This window comes from Prionailurus viverrinus, chromosome A2 (assembly GCF_022837055.1).
Source record: "Prionailurus viverrinus isolate Anna chromosome A2, UM_Priviv_1.0, whole genome shotgun sequence".
Taxonomy (NCBI): domain Eukaryota; kingdom Metazoa; phylum Chordata; class Mammalia; order Carnivora; family Felidae; genus Prionailurus; species Prionailurus viverrinus.
In genome coordinates, this window is record NC_062562.1 from 157,350,724 (window position 1) to 157,372,735 (window position 22,012).

Here is a 22,012-nt window from a genome sequence, read left to right on the forward strand (position 1 = left end):
AATTCATAATGTACTTATTCCACTGACTTACCATAGAAATAGTTCTAGAATATTATGCTTATTAGGCTATTGTACTAGGTTTGACATCTGTCACTTTAATTATCCTTTCTGTATTTCAATGCTTCCTTGTTATCTTTTATCTATATTTTCTTAGATGAATGAAATATGTCCATTTGCTTTTAGCTTTTATCTACGGTTTGCAGCCTTAACACTCTATTTTAAAGATAATCTTACATGATTATCTTAAAACATTAAAGTTATTTTTGCCTAATTATGCCAACAATAGCTCTTGACTTCCTTTGATGGGCATGAAGGAAATTAACACCGATGACATCTCTACCTTTGTCATTTCTCTTTCATATTTTGGGTGCTGCTAATCTGGAGTTTAAAATCTCTTTTAAAAAAAAGAAAGACTTTCTTTTTATGTTTACATTGAGCATTTTACTTTTGTTGCCATAATTACCCTCAATTACTTAATTTTCCTGTTATTAGTGTTTTGCAGGTTTATATTTTGTTTTGTATTTTACTTATCCTACAATTTTAGATAGTTTCACTGATTACAACCACTTTTTCTCAATCACAACCTCCCTAATGAAGAATGCAATTCCTTATTCATTTCTTGATTATTCAGGGTACATTTGTTGTGTGCCTTACTAGAAAACAGTCTTGAGTGGTAAGTGTTCCAAGAATTTGCAGATCTGAGAATGACCCCATCTTGATGTTTAAAAAGAATAAACCTTTGGCTGGGGATATAATGTGTGAGTCCTTACCCAGTAGAGAGGTATGAAGCTACAGGTAACAAAAACCACAATTGCAGATGTTTTTTTTTTTTTCTCATGTAACAACAACAAAAAAGAGTACATAGTTTCTGGCTTTGGCCCTGTTGCTAATAGGGATGCTGAAGCTCCAGCCATCATGTCTGTGGTAGGCAGAATAATGGGAGGTCCCCTAAAAATCCACATCGGGATCCTTGGAATTAGGATGTTATGTTAGTTTACAAAGCAAAGGGGAATTAGGTTTGCAGATAGAATTAAGGTTGCTAATCGCCTGACTTTGAGATACAGAGATGATCCTGGATTATCTGGGTGGACCCACTATAATCATAAGTGGAAGAGGGAGACGGAAGAGAGTCAGCAAAAGAATTCAGCCGATATTACTGGCTTTGAGGATAAAGACCATGAGTTAAGGAATGCAGTGGCCCCAGAAGTTGCTCTACAAAAGGCAAGGAAAGATTCTCCCTAGAGCCTAGACAAGGAACACAGCCCTCCTATACTTTGAGGGTTTGTTTTGTTTTGTTTGTTTGTTTTCCTTAACCCAGTTCAGACCCATTTTGGACTTCTGACCCAAATTTAGAACTGTAAGATAATACATTTGTGTGGTTTTCAGCCACTAAGTTTTTTTTTTTTATGGCATTGATAGGAGACCAATACAACGTCCAACAGAAGATTTCAAGATGCGACAAAGGAGAAAGCCACATCAGCCAAATCTGTGTCTCTTCATAGAAAGCCAAAAGCGTTCTCACAAGTGCTTCCAGCAGAAGTCTGTCTTCTTCTCGAGAACCAGAGTCAGGCCTGGCATCCACCCCTAATTGAAAGAAAGACCAGGAGGGCAGTTATTTAGGCCCTCACCTCAACACTGAGGGGAGCTAAGGAGAAGGGCTGAGAACGGCTTTTGAGAAACTCACCAAGTGTTTTACACTTTTCTTCTGAAAGCTCTGAAGATGTGATTCTACTACCTTCCCATTAATCAATGCCCCAGAGAAAAAATATGAAAGGATCTTGATTTTAACTATTGTTAAATACAAATTGTGTGTGTGTGTGTGTGTGTGTAAACTTACAAGGCATTAAGTGGAAAACTTTCTCCAGAATGTATATTGGCATTGATTTTGTTTATCAGCTGTCCTTAGAAAATAGCAAAATCTCCGAATTTTCAGTCTCATGATTTTTTAAATTCAACTATGTTTAATTTTTTAATGTTTATTTTTGAGAGAGAGAGAGACAAAGACAGAGACAGAGTGTGAGCAGGAGAGCGGCAGAGAGAAAGGGAGACACAGAATCTGAAGCAGGCTCCAGAGTCTGAGTTGTCAGCACAGAGCCCAATGTGGGGCTCGAACCCACAAACCACGAGAACGTGACCTGAGTCGAAGTCAGATGCTTAATGGACTGAGCCACCAGGCGCCCCTTAATTCAACTATTTGATAAATATTTGTTAAGTACTTAATATGTGCCAGATGTTAAAATAAATTGTGTTAATTTTGTACTTTCTTTCTGTCTTGTGTATTTGATCTTTCCCATTCCAGAATTATTGTTATTTTTAAAGTTTATTTATTTATTTTTGAGGGGGGAGGAAAGAGAGAGAATGAGCAAGGCAGGGGAAGAGAGAGGGAGAGAGAATCCCAAGCAGGCTCCATGCTGTCAGCGTGGAGCCCAACGTGCGGCTCGATCCCACAAACTGCGAGATCATGACCTGACCCAAAATCAAGAGTCAGACACTTAATTGACTGAGTCACCCAGGTGCCCCCAGAACTATCACTTTAAGGTTAGGGTTTCCTACTGTATTTTCCAAACTTTTTACCTTCTCTGTTATTTAAAAAATAATCAATTTAGGTCTCATATCTTGAGCCTTCCAGCTTCATAGGTTATATTTCACCGGTTTGTTTTCCCCAGAGTTTTGTCATTTCTTTCTTTCTGCATGACTAAGATTTTATTTTGGCTATTGTGCTTTCCTTTTTTTTTTTTTTTTCCTCACTCCCTTTTTATTCCAACCTTTTAAAATAGTTTTCGGATCTGTTCTCAACTCAGTATGAATATAAGGGGAAGACTTGTTCGTTAAAACCTGACACTGTTCTTCCTTTTCAACTTTGCCTCATATGTTTGAAAGGGCTCAAGTCTTGTGGATGGTGCTGTTGACTCATTCTTGGTAGTGACTTGTTCCCTTTGTTGGTGCTTCAAGGTCTGATGTGGAGATTCCAGAATCCCGGATAAATGCAGAGATAGAGAGCTGTCAGCTAAGCCCAGGAAACACCCAGCAGCCCGGGAAACAGAAGATGCTGTTTCTAGATGTCCGTCTAGAGCTGGAGGCAGATCTTGCAGGAACAGAGGCCACTTTTCCTGTGTGGGGTCGTGAGGGTGTTTTCAGAGAACGCTATCTGGGACTGGAGCGAGAGGACAAGACTGCATTTGACTGGAAGAGCAGAGTAGGCATCATTTGCTCCATCTGGGGCATCATGTCGTGCCTCACATCCTGTCTAGATCTGAAGAACGAAGACCAAGCTGACAAAGGGAAGACGCAGTGTGGCGAGAGGAGCCCGCATCAACCCTGTCCTGCCAGTGGGGGCTGCCCGAATTCTTATTAAAATGCGTAATGCTTGCAACTCTGATTGTTTCTATGAGTAACTGCGGAGGATTTGTTATTTTTCTTTTGAGATGAGGTCATAATTATTTTAGTGATAGGAAGCTCTTAGCATTTCCATTCACTACAGTAACTTTCCTAGGAATCACCTTGGAGCACTTAAAATACGTATTGAGGATGATGGACTGGAGAGAAAATACCAGCAAGGATGTCCTACAGAAAGCTTCTGTCTTCACAGATTGCAGGAAATCGTATGAAACTGTGATCATCTTTGCTCATTTGTAGCAGAGGCTGCTGGTCGCCTAAACTTCTCTCTCTTCTCCTCTCTCACAAACAGAACTTGAGTTTTATTTGGTGAAGCACACACTTCCCTGTCCCTTTCAGGTAGGGGTGGTCATGCAACACAACCCTGGCCAATAACATACAAGGACAGGTCAGCGGGTGGGCCTTCCGGAAAGGTTCTTTAAAGGTGCTAACGCAGCCAAAGCTCTGCTCTTGGTTCTGGGTCCCTCCTCTTCTTGACCAGAGCTCACAGCATTATAGCTGGAGCAGTGCTGACATGCTGAGAACCTGGAGAACAAGGCATTGCCTGAAAGATGGAAGGCAGGAGCCTAAGTCTTGCTGACCAGGAGCTGCCCCCGTATTCCTGAATCACTCCATTTGTTTAAACCACCGCCCTGCGACTTTGCACTTGTTCTGTGCAACACTGCTGCCGTGTCATGCAGCTGAAGTCAGTCTCTAAGTGAGAAAACATTCTGTTGTGAGACAAGAGCTCTCCTTTTTCTCTCTGCACACTGATACTTCTGAATGTCTTTTGATTATTGCTTGGTTAAAGTAATGTCATAGTGTAAGGCTCTCATGGGGAAACTTTGAAGATCACTCACTTTCAGTGAGCATCCAGGATATCAATCACCATCGGTCTAAAAGTCAGTTGCAAACTGGGTTTGTCCTTCAAATAAACCTGTACTGTAGGAAAACTCTAGAACACTCTAGAAATTTCTGAATGGGGAGAAAAAGTATGAGTTGTGTAAATGGGCACTTGGCATTTTTATGGGGCACAATATTTAGAGACTAGACATCAGCTTTTGGCAAATAAGACTGTATTTAGAAGCCACAGGACCTTGGGGCACCTGCCTGGGTGGCTCAGTCGGTTAAGCATCTCACTTCGGCTCAGGTCATGATCTAACAGTTCGTGGGTTCGAGCCCACATCGGGCTCTCTGCTGACAGCTCAGAGCCTGGAGTCTGCTTCAGATTCTGTGTCTTCCTCTCTCTGTCCCTCCCCTGCTCGCACTCTGTCTCTCTCTCTCTCTCAAAAATAAATGAACATTAAAAAAATTTTAAAAAAAAGCCACAGGACCTCGAGACAGGTCAGGGAAGTGACTGGGCCCCTGTAAGTTTGTGTATCTGGAACCGTAACTAAATAACTAATGTCTTGGTATGAGAGATCTGGGGGCTCTGCAAATTCCTTTATTGATTTTTACTAGAATGCTTATCCCAGAAGTTACTTATAAAGCTCTCTGTAATAACATAGGCTGCATCCATCATCCTAAAGGGAAATAACGAAGAAGGAAGAAATTGAGCATCCTTGGGTACTGAAAGCCTGAGGAGGCAAAAACAGAAAAAGAAAAGAGGCAGAATGAAAGATCCATCCCAAGCCACCTGGAGTTTTGTAATCTGGCTCCAGATTTACATGATAGAGGGCCGTGTCCCAAGATAATGGATTCTGTGAGCCACAAACGTTATTAGGTCCTGCCCCCAGTGCAGAACAAGTTTAAATACTATTATGTTTGATTCACTTATTCTAAAACACTTCGGAGCACCCAATGTGTGCCAGGCACTGAACAAATTATGGCAAAGATTTATGTTCAACTTTAAAAAGAGATTCATTACGTTGCTTTTTAATAGCTGCAGGTGGCAGCATAACTTAACAATGCGTTCTGTGCTCTCCACCTACCTTTACAACGTGGTTTAACACACAGGAGATGATGATACAGGGCCAATCGGAATCACCTCTTTGCTTGCAGAGTACAAGGGTGCTTTCTCTGAAGATTGGACCCCTCGCAAATGTTATCAACAAGAGAAAAAATGCTCATTACATAAGCCTCGCACAACAAAAACTTAATTTCAGATCATAGGCACCTAATGGGCAGTGTTAACAATGGGATACATCAGGCAATAGAAAAGAACAGATATTTTTACTATGCTGTCAGCATATACCATGCATTGCAAATTACTACTGGAATTTCTGGGTTTTATAAAGTAACTTCTGTTTTTGTTTTGTTGCTGCTTTTAACATAATTTAATCGTGAGCTTTAAAGAAAAAAACAAAAGTTTCCACTGCACCCAGAGCTTTCTGGCAGTCATATTGTTACTGTAACTAGGATAATGAGTTATATAATATCACATACAATGTAAATTCAGGTTTCTTCACAAAAGTGTTTCCAGGCCTCGGAGATGCCTGGTTTGGAAAGGAAATGAAAGCAGCTCTCTACCAACTGAATTTCAGAGCAAGGGGAAGAAACAAGATCTGGTGAGGCTCACCGGTGCAAGCGGACTTATCGAAGCTGCCCAAATGCAGAATCATTCAACATCATTAGGCTTATTAATTGACTGCAGATATCGAGAGGGAACAACCCCCTTGCCAAGTGGGGACTAGTTCAGTCGCCTTTCAGTTTCCATCACTCATTCACCCAATTCATTAAAGCCGGTTTGTTTCTCCCAGGTGCCTTCTAATGAGTTGCATTGTTTCCTTTATTGTGCTTGTTGGCTCACAGATCTCTTTCACAATTTTCCTCGGTTTCTGAATGCTCCTTAAGTACCACTTTTGTGATCAGCCCGTTTGCAGCTAGCTAGCGCTTTCCCTCGTCTTGGATAAACGAAGTAAGTAAGTGGGAGAACTGAGATGCCACCCGGTGATACGGGGAGGAGGGGGGAAAGGCCAGAGGGACTTCCACCAGTCGCCTGTGTTCCTTGAAAGAACCAGCAGGTGGTAGCAGCACTTCGTGGGAAAGCCCCGGCTCAGCGCTGTAGGACCGGAACAATAGACCCCCCAAATCCTGTACCCGGTCGGAGGAGAGGCTCGGGGTGGGCGGAAACATTTTTCCTCGCGGCGCCCCCTCGGTTCCTCCAACCTTCCAGGCACCTCTCAACGCCTCAGATCCCTGTGGGTAGGTTCTCCCTGGGGAGCGGGCAGAGGTGGAGCCACCCAGGGGTGCACGACTTGCCCGGGCAATGCAAAGCCAGGCACCTACATCTGGACTTCCCCTTTCAGACCCAGGCTTCCCAGCCCTTTGGGGAGGGTGGAGTCAGCAGCCCCAGCGTTGACCAACATCCAGGGTCACGAAGAGGCGGAAGAGTTTAAGGCTAGATCACAGACACTTTCATAACCCAGATGCGCCCCCCCCCCGCCACCGCTCCACTGCTGCCTACCCATCCCCACCCCACCCCCGTACCCTCCGAGATTTCTCAGTTTGTCTTTCCCTCCACCCCCTTCTTTTCCTTCTTTCTCTTCTTCGCAGCTCACGCCCACCTTAGTTTAAACCTGAGTAGGAACTAAAACAGCGGGTTTAGTTCCTAGAGTTGAAGCCGAAAAGCAGGGGTGGGGAGAGCGCGCGGGCGTTCGGGCCGGCTGCCGCGCTGCCCTGCCCTGCCCCGCCGTGCCCCGCGGTGCCCCGGCCGTCGGCCGGCCGCCCGTGCGCTTCGCTCCCGGGGACCCGAGCCCGCGCCCGGCCCGGGGGTCTAAACACCTCGGCCCGCCGCCCGCGCCCTCCGGGCCCCTCGCGCGAGCCTCCCCCGGCGCCCCGGTCCCCCCGCCGCGCGCGGCCGGGAGGAGGAGGCGCCCCCGCCCCGGCGCACAGGCGGGCCCAGGGCGAGCCCCGCGCCTCCACCCCGCTCTCCCCCGCGCATCGCCGCCCAGGCCGGGAGGGCGGGCTCGGCTCCCCGGAAGAGGGGAGAAGGAGGGCGGCCGCAGGGGCCGGAGAGGGGCGGGCCGGGCTGGGAGGGACGCGGAGGGGGCGGGCCGGGCTGCGCTCGCCCCTGCCGCCGCTCCAGAGCCGAGCAGCGGGCGGCGGGACCCGCGACCGAGCGCGGCGACGGCCAGCGCGACGCGGGCCCCGCGCGATCCCCGGGCGCCCCGCCTCCAGAGCAGCCCCCGCCGCCGGCCACCGCCCCCCGGCCGCCCCGGAACCCCGGAGACGCGCGGCGGCGAGCGGACCCGGGCCGCGGGCAGCGGGGTCCCCGCACCCGAGCGGAGACGCGGGCGCCGCGGCTCCACCGCGGGGCCTCGGAGGGTGGGGGGCGCAGACCTGCGGAGCCTGCGGCCGGCGGAAGGTGAGCCCCGGGGTGCCAGGCGGCGTTGAGGGGGTGGGGTGGGGGGGGCGGTGTGCCTGGGGACAGAGGCGTCCAGGTTTGCAAAAGTAGAGGGGCCCTCCAGACTGGGCCTCTGCAGATCCTGGGGGGCCCCCTGGGGGAGTGCTGAGTGTCCTTCCCCAAGGCGAAGGTGGGTTCGTGAGGGGTGCGAAACTGTCCACGCTGGCTGCCCGACCTCTGACCAGCCATCACTGACACCACTGTCACCCTCGCTGCTGCGATCCCCCACTGTGTCTCCCGAGGCGCTGCTCTGGCTCTGGCTTGGGGGTCCTGACGTAGGGGTCCTCGCCAAGCCTGGCCCCCAGCGTTCCGAAGAGGATCGCCCACCCTTCTGACTCCCGTGGCATCTCTCCAATCCCCACGGAGCTGGGAGGGGCGAGGACGTTGATCCCACGCCTGCCCCCGGCTCCCCCACCCCCATTCCCACCCCTAAGCCGTGGAGCCGAGAGAAGGCTCCGTTCGTGCTCCCCGGCCGTAACCCCCAAGTTGCAACCAAAGTCTGCTGCTTGCTTCTGCCCCAGCTCCACCCCCTCGCTTTGCATCTGGGTGCTTGGCCCTACCTGCCCCCCACCCCCACCCTCCAATCTTGGCTGTCTGGCACCCTCGCTCCTCCCATCCCTGGGGGAGCTGGCCTGGGCCCAGCATAGCTGATGTTGTAATGTCCCTGGCGGTGCCGGTGGAGAGAAGCGGCTGGGCCTGTTCCCAATAAGTTAAACCGGGGCCAGGCCCTCCACCCGCCAGGAGAACTTGACTCAGGTTCCAGAAGGGGAGATGCTGGCTGGGTGGGAAGGTGCTGTGGAACTGTTGGCAGTGCGGGGAGATGTCCAGGTAATGGGCATTGCCTGATTGGGACTTGTCGTTTCTTGAGGGTGCTGTTTTGAGGGGCTGCTTGGTTCTTTCAGAGCAGTGGCCCTTTTTCCTTGCAGGAAGGCGAGGGTGGGGGCTTCTGTGTACCTACCTAGTGGCCTAGAGAGGGGACTCCTTGGGAGTCTGTTGGTTCATTCAGGGTTCAAGAAGATGGCTGGCAGTGACGATTATGTCACCAGAGTGCCTAGGAGCAACAGGCACCAGCGGTCTGAGCATGTGAAGGGCTGGAACATTCCTCTTCTCTGTCGGCCGCTTTTCCAGCTCCTCACCTTCTCCTGAGCTAGGCCCCAGGTCCCATGTCCCCGCCGCACTCCCTCCCACTAGGTGGAGGCAGGTTGGCGGGGTTGGGGAGTTGAGGCAGCCTTGGTTTCCCTTTCTCTTCTTTCCTGTTCAGCTCGCACTCTCCCAGCCCAGGTGTTTGGTCAGCAGCGACTCCTGGGGTAGAGGGCAGTTGACAGGCCCACTGGGGGTAGAGTGGGGACAGACCCAGGGTGAGGAGAAGGGCTCGTGGGCATCAGTATGAGGAGCACGCCGGATCTGCTCTGATGTGCATGCTCACACACACACGCACACACACGCACACGCACTCCTCCCAGCACGCGTGCTGCCCTGCACCCATCTCGCCTCACACACATTGCCTCATACGCTCTCGCACTTGCTCCCACGGGCACTGGTCCTGGCTCTTGGGGACTTCTACACTCTTCCATGTACTCATCTCCCGCAGACACGTACTGACAGCACCAACATCCTCCCTTCCGCCCTTTTCCAAAGCCATGAGTGTGTCCGTGGTCCGTGCACAGCCAGAGTGGCTCAGTCTAAGTGGCTGTCTGCCACTCCCAGACACTGCCTGCATCTTAAAAGCCTCCCCCAGCTCCACAGCCTGGGAGTGGGAGGCACATTCGTCTGCATCTGCGTGCTCTGGGGGACATTCTTGGAGGCTGGAGGCCTCACGGGACACAGGACTCTCCTCTGCTAGGTAATCCACAAATTGGCTTCTCCCACCAGGGCGGCAGGGGCCAGAAGCGCCAGAGGACAGCCACGTCCTCACTGTGTGCTCTGGATGCCGCTGTAAGGGCTGAGGGGATCCTTTTCAAGGCCGGCAGCCAGAGCTCCAAGAGACGGCGACTGAGACCATGTCCAAGGTGGAGATTAAAGGGTAGAGGCAGCAGCATTAAGCTGAGCAAGGATTATCCTGGAATTTCCTGGGCGTTTAACAGCTGCAGAACAGGACGAGGACAGGGACTGTGCTTCTGACCCCTCCCACGCTGACCCTGTGGCTAACAGGTGTGAGGACCTGTCACACCACACATTAACCATTGGCCCCTTTGCCCTTGGGACCTCCCTTGCCCTGCTGGGCCCCGCAGCCTGCTTTGCCTCTCCGAATGTTCCCGTCTGGGCTCACTTAGTGACGATGCCCTTGTCTTGTGCTCTGAGTGTCCAGCCGCCTTGGCCCCCCCCCCCCCCTGAAAGCTGCAGTCCTTTGCCTAGGACCGAGTAAGAGAAGCATGGTACTGTCAGTGGGGCAATTTGAACTTCTTCGGAGAGAAGCTTAAAGAAAATCCAGGGATAAAGTTATTTTGCTCATTTATTCCCAACTCCTACTGCCTCTTTCTCTCTGCTTTCTTCTCATAGATGAAAATCTCTAGATTATTTTGAAACCCAGAGAGAAAAAGGGGGTGGGGGGAGGATAACATGTAAACATACGCTAGGTTAGTCTGGGTTTTGAAAATCTTTTCCTTTTTTTTTTGTTTCGATGGTCATGATGAGATTTTGTTTTAATTGTAAAAATGAGATATGCTCGTTGTAACAAGGAAACCCATTGGAATATACCTAAGACATAGTTAATGACCCCCCACCTACTATCCTTCATTTCTCCCTCCTACAGGAAGGAACCAGTCTTAACGGCTCAGTGTATTTTCTGCCGTACCTTCCTTCAAGCTTATTCATAAGGTTTATATCACTTAATGTTTTTAAGACTCATTTTGTGGATCGAGGTGCATAAACTATATTAAGCCATCTCAGTTTGTTCATAAAATTAACGTATTTAACATTTCAATTCGAGGACAGTTAATTTTTTAAATTCTTACAGATGTACTCATGTAATGTATTTTTAAGTCTCTCATTTTTAAAGATAACAGAACTCAGAAGCTGTGATTTATAAGCTAAGAGTCTACACATCTTTCATCTTTGCCAGTTTCTGGAAACAAAACACAATTCTGATGCCTACGAACTGTCATATTTTTATAAACCAAAGAAATGTAGCAGGCTTGTGGATGCAGTGTGTCTACTATAGCGAAAAGATGTAAAGTGATATATGTAGAAAAGAAGCTGAGAAAAAAAATGTGAAGTCATAGAATGCAATTTTTGTCATATGAAATTTTGTCTAATCAGTCTTCTTTTCTGAGCTTCCATTTTCCATCCACATTTCTGCTGCTTCTGGTGTTCTGTTTTTCAAACCATACACACATCTGAAATGTGAATGTTTCCCTGATTGGGAGAAGTTTTCTGCTCTTTCATGGCTTAAAGGGTTTCTCAGCATGGACCGGTTCCCTTCACGAGCTCAAGAAGTTAGAGGGATCCAAAGCAGGCCCACCCTCACACCACCCCCCTCCCCCCCGCCCCCTCCCCCCCCCCCCCCCCCCCCCCCCCCGACCTGTGTTGCAACAGGGATGCCCTTGACTGCTTCTAGGACACACTCCTAGACTAAATGCGGAAAGATGTCCTAGTCCTCAGCCACTGAAGGCACCTTTGAAAATCAAGTTCTAAGTCCTGCTTATTTAGTATTCCAGGCAGGTGGATGGAGCGCGTGTTCTTGTCACTTATATTTCTGCCTTTGAAACTTCTTTCAAAAGAATCTGCGGTGGTAGGAATTAGCTGACAGCAGTTTCTTCCATATCTTAAAGTTTCCTCTTTCCTAATTTTTATTCTTGCCATAGAGAGACACCCAAGTTCTTTTTATATATTAAAAAGGAAAAGACTTGAATATATCTTTTTTTTTTTTGATAAGCGAGAATTGACCTAACCTCCTAGTCTCACTCAACCAGTTTTTGTTTTCTGAAGGAACTCATTTATAACCTTCAGTCTTCTGGATCCACATCGAAAAGAGGTCCCTTCGGACAGCAAGGGACACTTCTGGGTACTTGAAGATCCTCAACCATTTTTTAATGAATATCTTTGTTCTTGGCAAAAATCTGCACAAAATTTGGAAAGTGGCAATCCACACGCAATGTCTCCATTTAATTCTTTTCTTCCTGATGCCTCTTGAGGACAGAAGCTGAGTGGCTTTAACGTGTTCTCTAATTGCTTTTGCTTTTGCTCTTTTCTGGATCCTCTGGAGACAGGCCAGCTTCATGTTGTCATTAAGATGCACGCTGAGGCTGTGCATACACGCCCTATTGTAGCCACAAGCGACTGTGTTGCTTGTATTGTGGGTCATCAAAGCAAATACTTTGCCATCCCTCATCTTCTAGAATGTTCCATATTGTGCAGCTGATATGATCTGCAGTATATCTCTTCCCTCTTGTTGTCTCCCCCACCCCCCCACCAAAAATTCATTGAGATGCATCCAAAGTGTTTATTATTCCTTCTCCATGATTATTTGTCTAGTTATAAGTTGAAGAAGACACAGTGCTTACAGTTTTTTCTTTGTTACATATTCCAGAATCCATCCATCTTCTGCCTGAAAGAGGCTATTTTGGAGAATATCTGCTGGGCAAGTGATATAATAGCTTTCCTTGTTTAAAGACATTTTGCTGGCATTTTCAGTTCTTGATAACAGCATTCCTAAAGACCCTATAGCGCTGGACAGAGTCTGGTCTGCCTTGGTGTGACAAGCATGTCTCCAAATTAAGCCACAGAGAGTTTGGGGGATGCAGCCACAACATGAGTTCCTTCAGGATATTTACTGAGCAGCCATTGATGGTGGGGCCCTGCTTTTTTACTTCATGGTCTCCCTGTTCTTTGAAACATTTAGTCTGTGAATGATTCTAGCAGCATTGAGGACAGTATTTGCAAAGAACCTTTGTTTCTCAGGAATCATTTGCCGTATGGCAATGCTTCCTTTTTTTTCTAGGTTTATTGAGAGACCATTGACGTATACCGTCGTGTAAGTTTAAGGTGTACAACCGGGTGATTTGGAAATGCTTCTTACTTGCTATATCCTCTAAGTTAAACTCTATCTCACAAGTAGGGTTCTAGTGGCATGAAAGGGAAATTTCAGTGGCTGATGGGCAGATACCCATTATGCACCAGCCCACACAGCTGCAAAAGCTGTGCCCTTTCATGACAACCACATGGGGGTGACACTGAAGGCTTCATCTTGCAAGACAGCCAGCGTTGCCAGGAGAAATTAGATTAGCAGGAATCAAATTATGACTTTCTTATTTGTCGAAGTTAAATAGTGCAGTAGTTTGATTTTGACCTCATTATGAAATGTGCAGTTTTCAATGATGGTGTGGATCACCTGGCCATGACTGTCCTGGAGGAAATAGGTTCCAGTTTCCAATGGCTTTCTTTTTTCTCTCTCAGTTTGACGGCTTTGAACAACCTGCCTCTTATTTTCTTCTTCACAGAAATAAATGGAATGTACCGCTCTGGTCCATGCAACTTGCAGACTTTTGAGACTCAGTCACAAGGAGAGAAATGGGTCCCCACTAATATCTAGACCAATGAGCAAAGGCAGGTCTGAGCCCACTGGTCTTCATCGTGACCCTGGAGGCAGCCATGCCCCCTCATCATGTGCTTGTGAGCCATGGGGGTGTGCTTGTACAGGGATGGCCTTTTTAGGTTCCCAATTGGGAACACACTTTATACCATTCTGCATGGACTACTTACCCTTAGAAATTATTTTTGTAATCAGTGCATAAACTGTTGTCCTTATTCTTTTTTAAGGTTGTGCCATAATTTATTAACCATCTTTCTCTTGATGAACAGTTACTTTACAGGTTTTTCCCTTCCAAACAATTCTGCAATAAATATCCATGTTTGAACTTCTGTGCAACCAGATCCAAGGATAGAGTACCAGGGCGCCTGGTTGGCTCAGTCACTTGAGCATCCCACTTCGGCTCAGGTCACTATCTCACGGTTCGCAAGTTTGAGCCCCACGTCGGGCTCTGTGCTGACAGCTCAGAGCCTGGAGCCTGCTTCGGATTCTGTGTCTCCCTCTCTCTCTGTTCCTTCCTTGCTTGTACTCTGTCTCTCTCTCTCTCTCAAAAATAAATAAAGGTTGAAAAAAAAAAAAGGATACAGTACCTGAAGGACAAACTCTCAGAAGTGAAGCTGCTAGCTAGACATTGCCAAGTGTCCTTCCAAGAGAAAACACCAGTTTGAACTTACAAGCGCCGTGAATCTAGAAAGCCTGTTTCTCACATTTCCTTCAACCCAGGGCATTTTTCATCTCCTAGGACAAGATGGCATGCCACTGTTGTTTCCCTATTCTGTCCTCTCATTGTGAGCATGCTAGAAGCATTTTTTCCTATATGTGGCATACATTTATTTTTCCGCATGCCATAGAAGTGTACCCTTTGTGGACAGGAGACCTCTGTTCACAATGTAGGCATGCCAGTCTCCCAGAGCTCAACCCCTTCTCCACTCCTCAGAAGGCATCTTTATGCCTCTGTTCTTCTCATGTCTGTTCCCCCACCCTCCCTCCCATCATACCCCACAGCTCTTTCCTGTGTTCCCTCTTGCTTCACTGCCTCTTTGCAATGTCTAGAGGGTCCAGGTCTTATGTGGGTCAGGAGGTGCTGGCGAGGGGGAATCGTGTGTCCTTAGGGAAGGAGCAGCTTTCTACTCTGCTTGTTTTAATGAGAAGAATCTTCTGACTTCCAACGCAGGGTGGCCGTAGGAGGAGGAGAGGAGAGGAAATGAAGAGAAAGAACTGAAATAGCTCCTTCCAGAAGAAAAGGGTAAGACTGGCCCAGAATTACCCTGTGCTCTAAGGGAGGGCCGTAAGAAATGCTCAGAGATGGGTCACCTGTGGGAAATAGGGAGGGAGTGACCCATCACATGGCCCTCTAAGATGGCAGACTTGGCGCGAGTCAGGAGAAAGTCGGCTTCCTACAGGCCTTTACCCCTCGGTTGGTGCTGGGGTGGTTTGAGAGCTATCGGACAAGACACAGAGTCAGGTTTTGGGGTCTGGGCCATCTGTGTAGCAGTGGAGTTCCCTGCCACCTGCCTCTTCTGGTCCCATGTGTCTCCCTAGGAAACAAGTTCGGCAGCAGACCCCCAGTCTTACAAAGCAGCAGCCCCGCCTGGGAGCAGGGTGGTGGCCAGGGCAATGGTGGGAGCCCTGAAGATGCCCCATGGCTGCTGAGGGGGCCGCCCGGTCAGGGAGCGGAGTGGCGGGCATGGTGTGCAGTCTCTGGGTCCTGGGGCTGGCGTCCTCAGTTCTGGCTCTGGAAGGTAAGAGGGAGGGGAGACTGGAGAATTCCCTACCTGCCACCGTGGGTGGGAAATGGGAAAGATTCAGAAAAGGCAGAAAAGAGTGAAGACGTCAAGAAGGGGCAGAGGATGGGGAAGGTTCCCGAGAAAGGCTCCTGACAGACAGCTGTGCCCCTGCTGGTGGATTCAAAGGACCAGAGAGGGGAATTCTTGTTTTCCTCATGGGAATGTGGTGAGGGTTAGCAGCACCGGCCGGAGGCTTGGCCGTTGAGTGGCCCTTCTTATCTCTGGGCAGAGGTGCTTCTGGACACCACTGGAGAGACATCTGAGATTGGCTGGCTCACCTACCCACCAGGCGGGGTGAGTGGCATTCCTGACCCCAGCACACCTCCCCCACCCTGCTCCTAGAGTGTGGAACTTGGGAGGGAGGCCCTGGGTAGAGACTAATGGGGTAAGACTCATTCTCCCAAGAGGAACAGGACTTCTGCGTGTTCTTACCCCGCTCTGCATGCAGCTAACAGTGTCTCCCCGGCCGCCCTCCCTACAGTGGGATGAAGTGAGCGTTCTGGACGACCAGCGACGCCTGACTCGGACCTTCGAGGCATGCCATGTGGCAGGGGCCCCTCCGGGCACCGGGCAGGACAACTGGCTGCAGACACACTTTGTGGAGCGACGAGGAGCGCAGAGGGCACACATCAGACTCCACTTCTCCGTGCGGGCGTGTGCCAGCCTGGGCGTGGCCGGAGGCACCTGCCGGGAGACCTTCACGCTTTACTACCGCCAGGCGGAGGAGCCCGATGGCCCCGACAGCATTTCCTCCTGGCACCTCAAACGCTGGACCAAGGTGGACACGATTGCAGCGGACGAGAGCTTCCCCGCCTCCTCCGCCTGGGCCGTGGGCCCGCGCGGCACTGGGCAGCGGGCCGGGCTGCAGCTGAATGTCAAAGAGAGGAGCTTCGGCCCCCTCACCCAGCGCGGCTTCTACGTGGCCTTCCAGGACACGGGGGCGTGCCTGGCCTTAGTGGCGGTCAAGCTCTTCTCCTACACCTGCCCCTCCATTCTCCGCGCCTTCGCCTCCTTCCCTGAGACGCAGGCCAGTGGGGCCGGAGGCGCCTCCCTGGTGGCTGCCGTGGGCACCTGTGTGGCTCACGCAGAGCCAGAGGAGGATGGAAGTGGGGGACAGGCCGGGGGGAGCCCCCCCAGGCTGCACTGCAATGGGGAGGGCAAGTGGATGGTAGCTGTTGGAGGCTGCCGCTGCCAGCCAGGGCACCAGCCCGCCCGCGGAGACAAGGCCTGCCAAGGTGAGATTCTGCCACTGTGCACTTGCCCAAGATCTCCCCACCCATCTCCCGACCTTTGGGCGCCTCTGCTGAATACCCCAAACTTTACTTTGTCCTCCAAAAGTTCAGGAATAAGCTATTTTAGGAAAGGACTCTTGTTTTCTCCAGACTTATTTTCTAAAGCACACAAATGTGGTGTCATAGGCTCATCTCAAATTTCTAGAACCTTCTGGAGACTTCCATCCACATTGCTGAGCCTCCTGGGGCTGCAGGCCTGGGAAGTGATGGATATCACACCCCTGGGTTATCTTGGGGTGGGTCCTTTGTCCCTATATGCCATGTAATTCGGAAGTGATCCTCACAGGGCCAGGTGACCAGGATGCAGGTAGGAGAAGGCAGTGGATACCAGCCAAGGGGGATGCTTCTGTTGCAGGGTAGAGGCTGCGGAAGGCCTCTGCAGAGGGAGGTTACACGGTCGAGCCAGACACCTAGATCAGGGGCTTGTCCTGCCCATAGTCCCCCACCACACCTCACTTTTTCCACCCAAGGAAATACAGTTCCCACCCCAGTCACCTGGTGGAAGTAATCTGCCTGAGTGAGGGAGAGAGGGAAGAGGGGGTGGGGGGTAGGTCTCAGGAGGAAAAGAGAGACCTCCCTGGGGAGTGGAAGGCTGGGAGGATGCCCGAGTGACGTGACGCACGTGGGGCTCCAGAGGCGGTGAGTGGAGTGAGCCTGAAGTCCTCACCCGGTTCTGCCCCTCAGCCTGCCCCAAGGGCTCCTACAAGGCCAAGGCTGGGAACGCCCCCTGCTTGCCCTGCCCAGCCCGCAGCCACGCCCCCGACCCTGCGGCGCCTGTTTGCCCCTGCCTTGAGGGCTTCTACAGGGCCGGTTCCGACCCCCCAGAGGCCCCCTGCACTGGTGAGTCTCCCACCAGCCCAGGGGGTGGAAATGGGACTGGGGGCGGCAGAGAAGGGGTGCCCGAGGGCTACACATGGGGCTGGTGTGCATTTGCAGTGACTTTTCTCCTGTTCCCTCATTTTCTCCCTCCCTGCTACACACCTCCTTCTCACCTTGACTCCATCTGCACTGGCCCACCTCCTACCCCTCCTCCCACCCACCTCCGCTTTCTGGTCCCCACCCCATGCTCTTGGTCTCCTCCCCTCTGGGCCACCTGCTGTCCCCTGCTTCCTAACTTCCTCCATCATGCCCACCCCTCCTCCCCCACCTCTACCCCAACGACTGCTTTCCCTGGCCCTCCTCACTGCCCCCACCCTCACCGGCCTCCCCAGGCCCGCCTTCGGCTCCCCGGGAGCTTTGGTTCGAGGTGCAAGGCTCAGTGCTCATGCTGCACTGGCGCCTGCCTCAGGAGCTGGGGGGACGCGGGGACCTGCTCTTCAATGTCGTGTGCAAGGAATGCGGAGGCCACCAGGAGCCTGGCACGGGCACCCCGGGCACCTGTCGCCGCTGCAGGGATGAGGTGCACTTCGACCCCCGCCAGAGGGGCCTGACTGAGAGCCGAGTATTAGTTGGGGGGCTCCGGGCACATGTGCCCTACATCCTGGAGGTGCAGGCTGTGAACGGGGTGTCAGAGCTCAGCCCCGACCCTCCCCAGGTTGCCGCCATCAATGTCAGCACCAGCCACGCAGGTGAGCCTTTTACTCTGCCTGACGCCTGGCCTGGCCTCCTTACAGCCCCCTCCCCCACTCCTGCTGCCTGGGGGGCCCCTGGAGACCCTCCTACTAACCCCCCACACCCCAGTTCCCTCTGCAGTCCCTGCATTGCACCAGGTGAGCCGGGCATCCAACAGCATCACGGTGTCCTGGCCACAGCCAGACCAGACTAACGGGAATATCCTGGACTATCAGCTCCGCTACTATGACCAGGTGGGGAGGAGAGGGGGTGCCCACAGTGGGGCCAGGAGTGGGGGAGAGGTGCCAGGAAGCCTGGGGGTGGGAGCAGGGCTGAGGGGCCAGACTGGGCAGCAGGGAGTGAATGGCTGTCACCCCCAGGCAGAAGATGAATCCCACTCCTTCACCCTGACCAGCGAGACCAACACGGCCACCGTGACCCAGCTGAGCCCTGGCCACATCTATGGCTTCCAGGTGCGGGCGCGGACTGCCGCAGGCCACGGTCCCTACGGGGGCAAGGTCTATTTCCAGACGCTGCCTCAAGGTGAGAGGAAGCCTGGATGGGGAGGGGGCAGCACCAGGGAATGGTGAGGAGAGGCCCAGGGGGCCCTCCAGGCCTTGACCCCTCACCCAGCACCCTCCAGACTAGAGATCGTGTGGGCCAGGAGGCTGAGGATAGTCTCATGGCTGAGCGGCTGGCCTTTGGGTCTGTGGGTGGGTCTGAGCAGGTGCACGGTGGGGGGCGGGGGGTATGTAGGTGTGCGTGGCCTTACCCACGAGTGATCCTGGGTGGCTGCTTCCTCAGGTGAGCTGTCCACCCAGCTGCCAGAGAGACTCTCCTTGGTAATTGGGTCCATCCTGGGGGCCTTGGCCTTCCTCCTGCTGGCAGCCATCACCGTGCTGGCTGTCGTGTTCCGGAGGTGAGCCCCTTCTGGCCGTGTCCGAGCACCGCTCACCCCACAGCACAGCCCCACGTCCTGCAGCCCCGCAGCCCACCGCAGAAACCCCCACTGGCGCCCACCTCCTGCCACCCGGCCCCTTCCCTTAGGGTCCGTGCCCAGGTGGGAAGGAGGGATCACAGACCCCTGGCCAGAGGGTGGCCGGCTTGGGGGCTGAAAGGGGGACAGAACGGGAGGGAGTCATTCCAGGACTCTGGTTTGTCCTCAGGAAGCGGCGTGGGACGGGCTACACAGAGCAACTGCAGCAGTACAGCAGTCCAGGTATGGGGTGGGGAGGGGCCGGGCCGGGGGGGGGGGGGGCGGGGAGGGGGGGCTCCCAGACCAAGAGCTGGGGGCTGAGCACAGCACGCAAGGCTAGCTTCCCCCGAGGCTGAGGGGAAGCCCTTGACCCTGCCTTTGTAGGTAAGAGGGCACGCCGCCCCCCCCCCCCCCCACCGTGTGCGGGCAGCCTGGCCTTGCACCGCACCCTCATGACATGCCCCATTTGCCCACAGGACTTGGGGTGAAGTATTACATCGACCCCTCCACATACGAGGACCCCTGCCAGGCCATCCGGGAGTTTACCAGGGAGGTGGATCCCGCGTATATCAAGATCGAGGAGGTCATTGGGGCAGGTGTGCAGTGGCAGAGGAAGGGGATGGAAGGGACGGGATCCCTTCAAACTGGGGCAGGACACCGTGAGCCTGCAGTCCTTCCTTCATACTCCCCGACCTGCCCCTGTCCTCCCAGGCTCCTTTGGTGAAGTACGCAGGGGCCGCCTGCAGCCCCGGGGACGGCGGGAACAGGCTGTGGCCATCCAGGCCCTGTGGGCTGGAGGCACCGAGAGCCTCCAGATGACCTTTCTGGGCAAGGCTGCAGTCCTGGGCCAGTTCCAGCACCCCAACATCCTGCGGCTGGAGGGCGTGGTCACCAAGAGCCGGCCCCTCATGGTGCTGACAGAACTCATGGAGCTGGGTCCCCTGGACAGCTTCCTCAGGGTCAGTCCAGCCTGGGGGCCGGGAGGCGCGGCTGGGGAAGCCTGGGGTCCGGGGAGGTTTACAATTTTCAGCTGTCCCGGAGACAGGAGACAGAGCCCTATATCTTTGCTCCCCCACCCCCGCTGGTCTTCATCCTTCGTTCCCAGGCCATTTTCTGATTCCTTAATCCCCGCTCCCTCTCATGCTGATAACCTGCTGGGCTGTGCAGCAGGTCAAGGCTTCCCACCCCGCTGCTGGAGGCTGAGCTCTGCCCCCCTGCCCCTCAGCAGCGGGAGGGCCAGTTCAGCAGCCTGCAGCTGGTGGCCATGCAGCGAGGAGTGGCCGCAGCCATGCAGTACCTGTCCAGCTTCGCCTTCGTGCACCGTGCCCTCTCTGCCCACAGCGTGCTGGTGAATAGCCACCTGGTGTGCAAAGTGGCTCGTCTTGGCCACAGTCCTCAGGTGAGAGCACTGCCTGGGGGGCTCAGCCTTTTCCAGAGGGCGCTGGAGACCCAGCTGGGACCCAGGGTTGAACCACCCGTGGCATATCACAGTGTCTGAAGGGATGGGGCTCACCAGGGCTCCATCCAGGAGAGAACGCCGGGCAGACATGTGAGCACATAGCAGTCGCTCAATAAATGCGGCCACTGAGATCATTATTGCTGCTGTTATTTCTAACCCCACCCCTCAGGGCCCAAGTTGTATGCTTCGGTGGGCAGCCCCAGAGGTCATCGCTCACGGAAAACATACAACGTCCAGTGACGTCTGGAGCTTTGGGATAGTGATGTGGGAAGTGATGAGTTATGGAGAGCGACCCTACTGGGATATGAGTGACCAGGAGGTGAGCTCTTGACCTAGACACTGCTGATCCCCCGCCCCCATCCTTCCAATCCACCAGCCTCACAGACTCATAGGTTCTTAGCCTCTAGTCTCTAATCCACTCACACCGGAAGTTCTCTTGGCTTCCGTATCATTAAGTCCCTTCCCCGCTCCAGCTTCATGCTCCGCCTGATCCCAGCCCACCCACTGACCTAACCAACAAGATACTCCTTTCCACTAGCAGTAGCTTCTCCTCACCACGGTCTTCCTCCAACCCCCAGGTGCTAAATGCAATAGAACAGGAGTTCCGGCTTCCCCCACCTCCAGGCTGTCCTCCGGGACTACATCTGCTCATGCTAGACACTTGGCAGAAGGACCGTACCCAGCGGCCCCATTTTGACCAGCTGGTGGCTGCGTTTGACAAGATGATCCGAAAGCCAGACACTCTACAGGCTGACGGTGGCCCTGGGGACAGGTCTGCAGATTGGGGCTGGAGCCTGGGACAACCAGGGAGGGTAGATACAAACTGAAAACAAACTGAGGCGAGGGGGCTAAGATGAAGGGGAGACTTTGACACCCACCTCCCCTCACTTAGACCTTCCCAGGCCCTTCTGAACCCTGTGGCCCTGGACTTTCCTTCTCTGGACTCACCCCAGGCCTGGCTTTTGGCCATTGGACTGGAGTGCTACCAAGACAACTTCTCCAAGTTTGGCCTCTGCACCTTCAGTGATGTGGTCCAGCTCAGCCTGGAGTAAGCAGGGAGAGAGGTGGGGTGGGGATTCCTCTGGGCCCAGGCCAGGGGTCATGCCTGGGATCTTAGAGAAGCGGGCCCAGACTTGATCCACTCCTTCCCCACCAGAGACCTGCCTGCCCTGGGCATCACCCTGGCTGGCCACCAGAAGAAACTGCTGCACAACATCCAACTCCTTCAGCAGCACCTGACGCAGCCGGGCTCAGTGGAGGTCTGAGGCCTGGGCTCCAGCTGTGCGTGGGCGATGCCCTGGACGGCCCCGGCCGTAGGTCCCAGGAGCGATATGCGAGACCAGAGCCAGTCTCCGTCCTGGCCTCCTCGAGAGGCGCCTGCCTCACTACACCCAACCCCCTGGACGCTTCGCTCCCCAGTCCTCCTCTGCCCTCCTCCGCCCTCCCCCGCATTAAAGGGAAAGAAGAAACTTTGCAAGTTGGAAGTGTGGTGAGAGCTGAGTCTGCGAGGAAGGGCTGGGAAGGCCTCGGAGAAGGAGCGCAGGGCCATTGCCGGAAGGGGACACGGCAGAGCCGAATGCGCAAGGAAGCAGAGCAGGGAACGGCTTTATTGGAAGGTAGAAGGTGGCAAGACTCAAGCAGCTTTACCCCACCCCCAAAGCAGTTCCTGTCCCCCTCACTCCTGCTCTCCACGTGCCTCC

At 52.9% G+C, this 22,012-nt stretch overlaps 1 protein-coding gene and 1 long non-coding RNA gene across 7 annotated transcripts; one reads left to right on the forward strand and one right to left on the reverse strand.

The window, feature by feature from the left end:
* Positions 1 to 993: 993 nt before the first annotated feature.
* LOC125160611 (uncharacterized) lies at positions 994 to 6,728 on the reverse strand. The gene is made up of 3 exons (XR_007150302.1): positions 5,894 to 6,728; positions 5,307 to 5,409; positions 994 to 1,584 (listed from the first exon to the last, which is right to left on the reverse strand). It is a non-coding gene; the product is annotated as an uncharacterized LOC125160611 (long non-coding RNA).
* EPHB6 (EPH receptor B6) lies at positions 6,497 to 21,789 on the forward strand. 6 transcript variants are annotated; one of them, XM_047849714.1, is made up of 18 exons: positions 6,497 to 6,519; positions 14,422 to 14,493; positions 14,790 to 14,989; positions 15,264 to 15,328; positions 15,516 to 16,269; positions 17,011 to 17,166; positions 17,538 to 17,894; positions 18,007 to 18,131; positions 18,258 to 18,420; positions 18,682 to 18,796; positions 19,044 to 19,096; positions 19,330 to 19,449; positions 19,565 to 19,812; positions 20,079 to 20,252; positions 20,482 to 20,631; positions 20,891 to 21,084; positions 21,205 to 21,360; positions 21,469 to 21,789. In XM_047849714.1, exons 3-18 carry the CDS (start codon positions 14,890 to 14,892, stop codon positions 21,575 to 21,577), a joined length of 3,039 nt encoding a protein of 1,012 aa, XP_047705670.1. In that variant the 5' UTR covers positions 6,497 to 6,519; positions 14,422 to 14,493; positions 14,790 to 14,889; the 3' UTR covers positions 21,578 to 21,789. The 6 variants fall into 6 exon arrangements, with proteins under 6 accessions (XP_047705670.1, XP_047705671.1, XP_047705673.1 ...); XM_047849715.1 differs by lacking the exon at positions 6,497 to 6,519 and adding an exon at positions 7,374 to 7,681 and having other exon boundaries at positions 20,082 to 20,252; XM_047849717.1 differs by lacking the exon at positions 6,497 to 6,519 and adding an exon at positions 7,374 to 7,681 and having other exon boundaries at positions 18,019 to 18,131.
* The last annotated feature ends 223 nt before the right edge of the window (positions 21,790 to 22,012 follow it).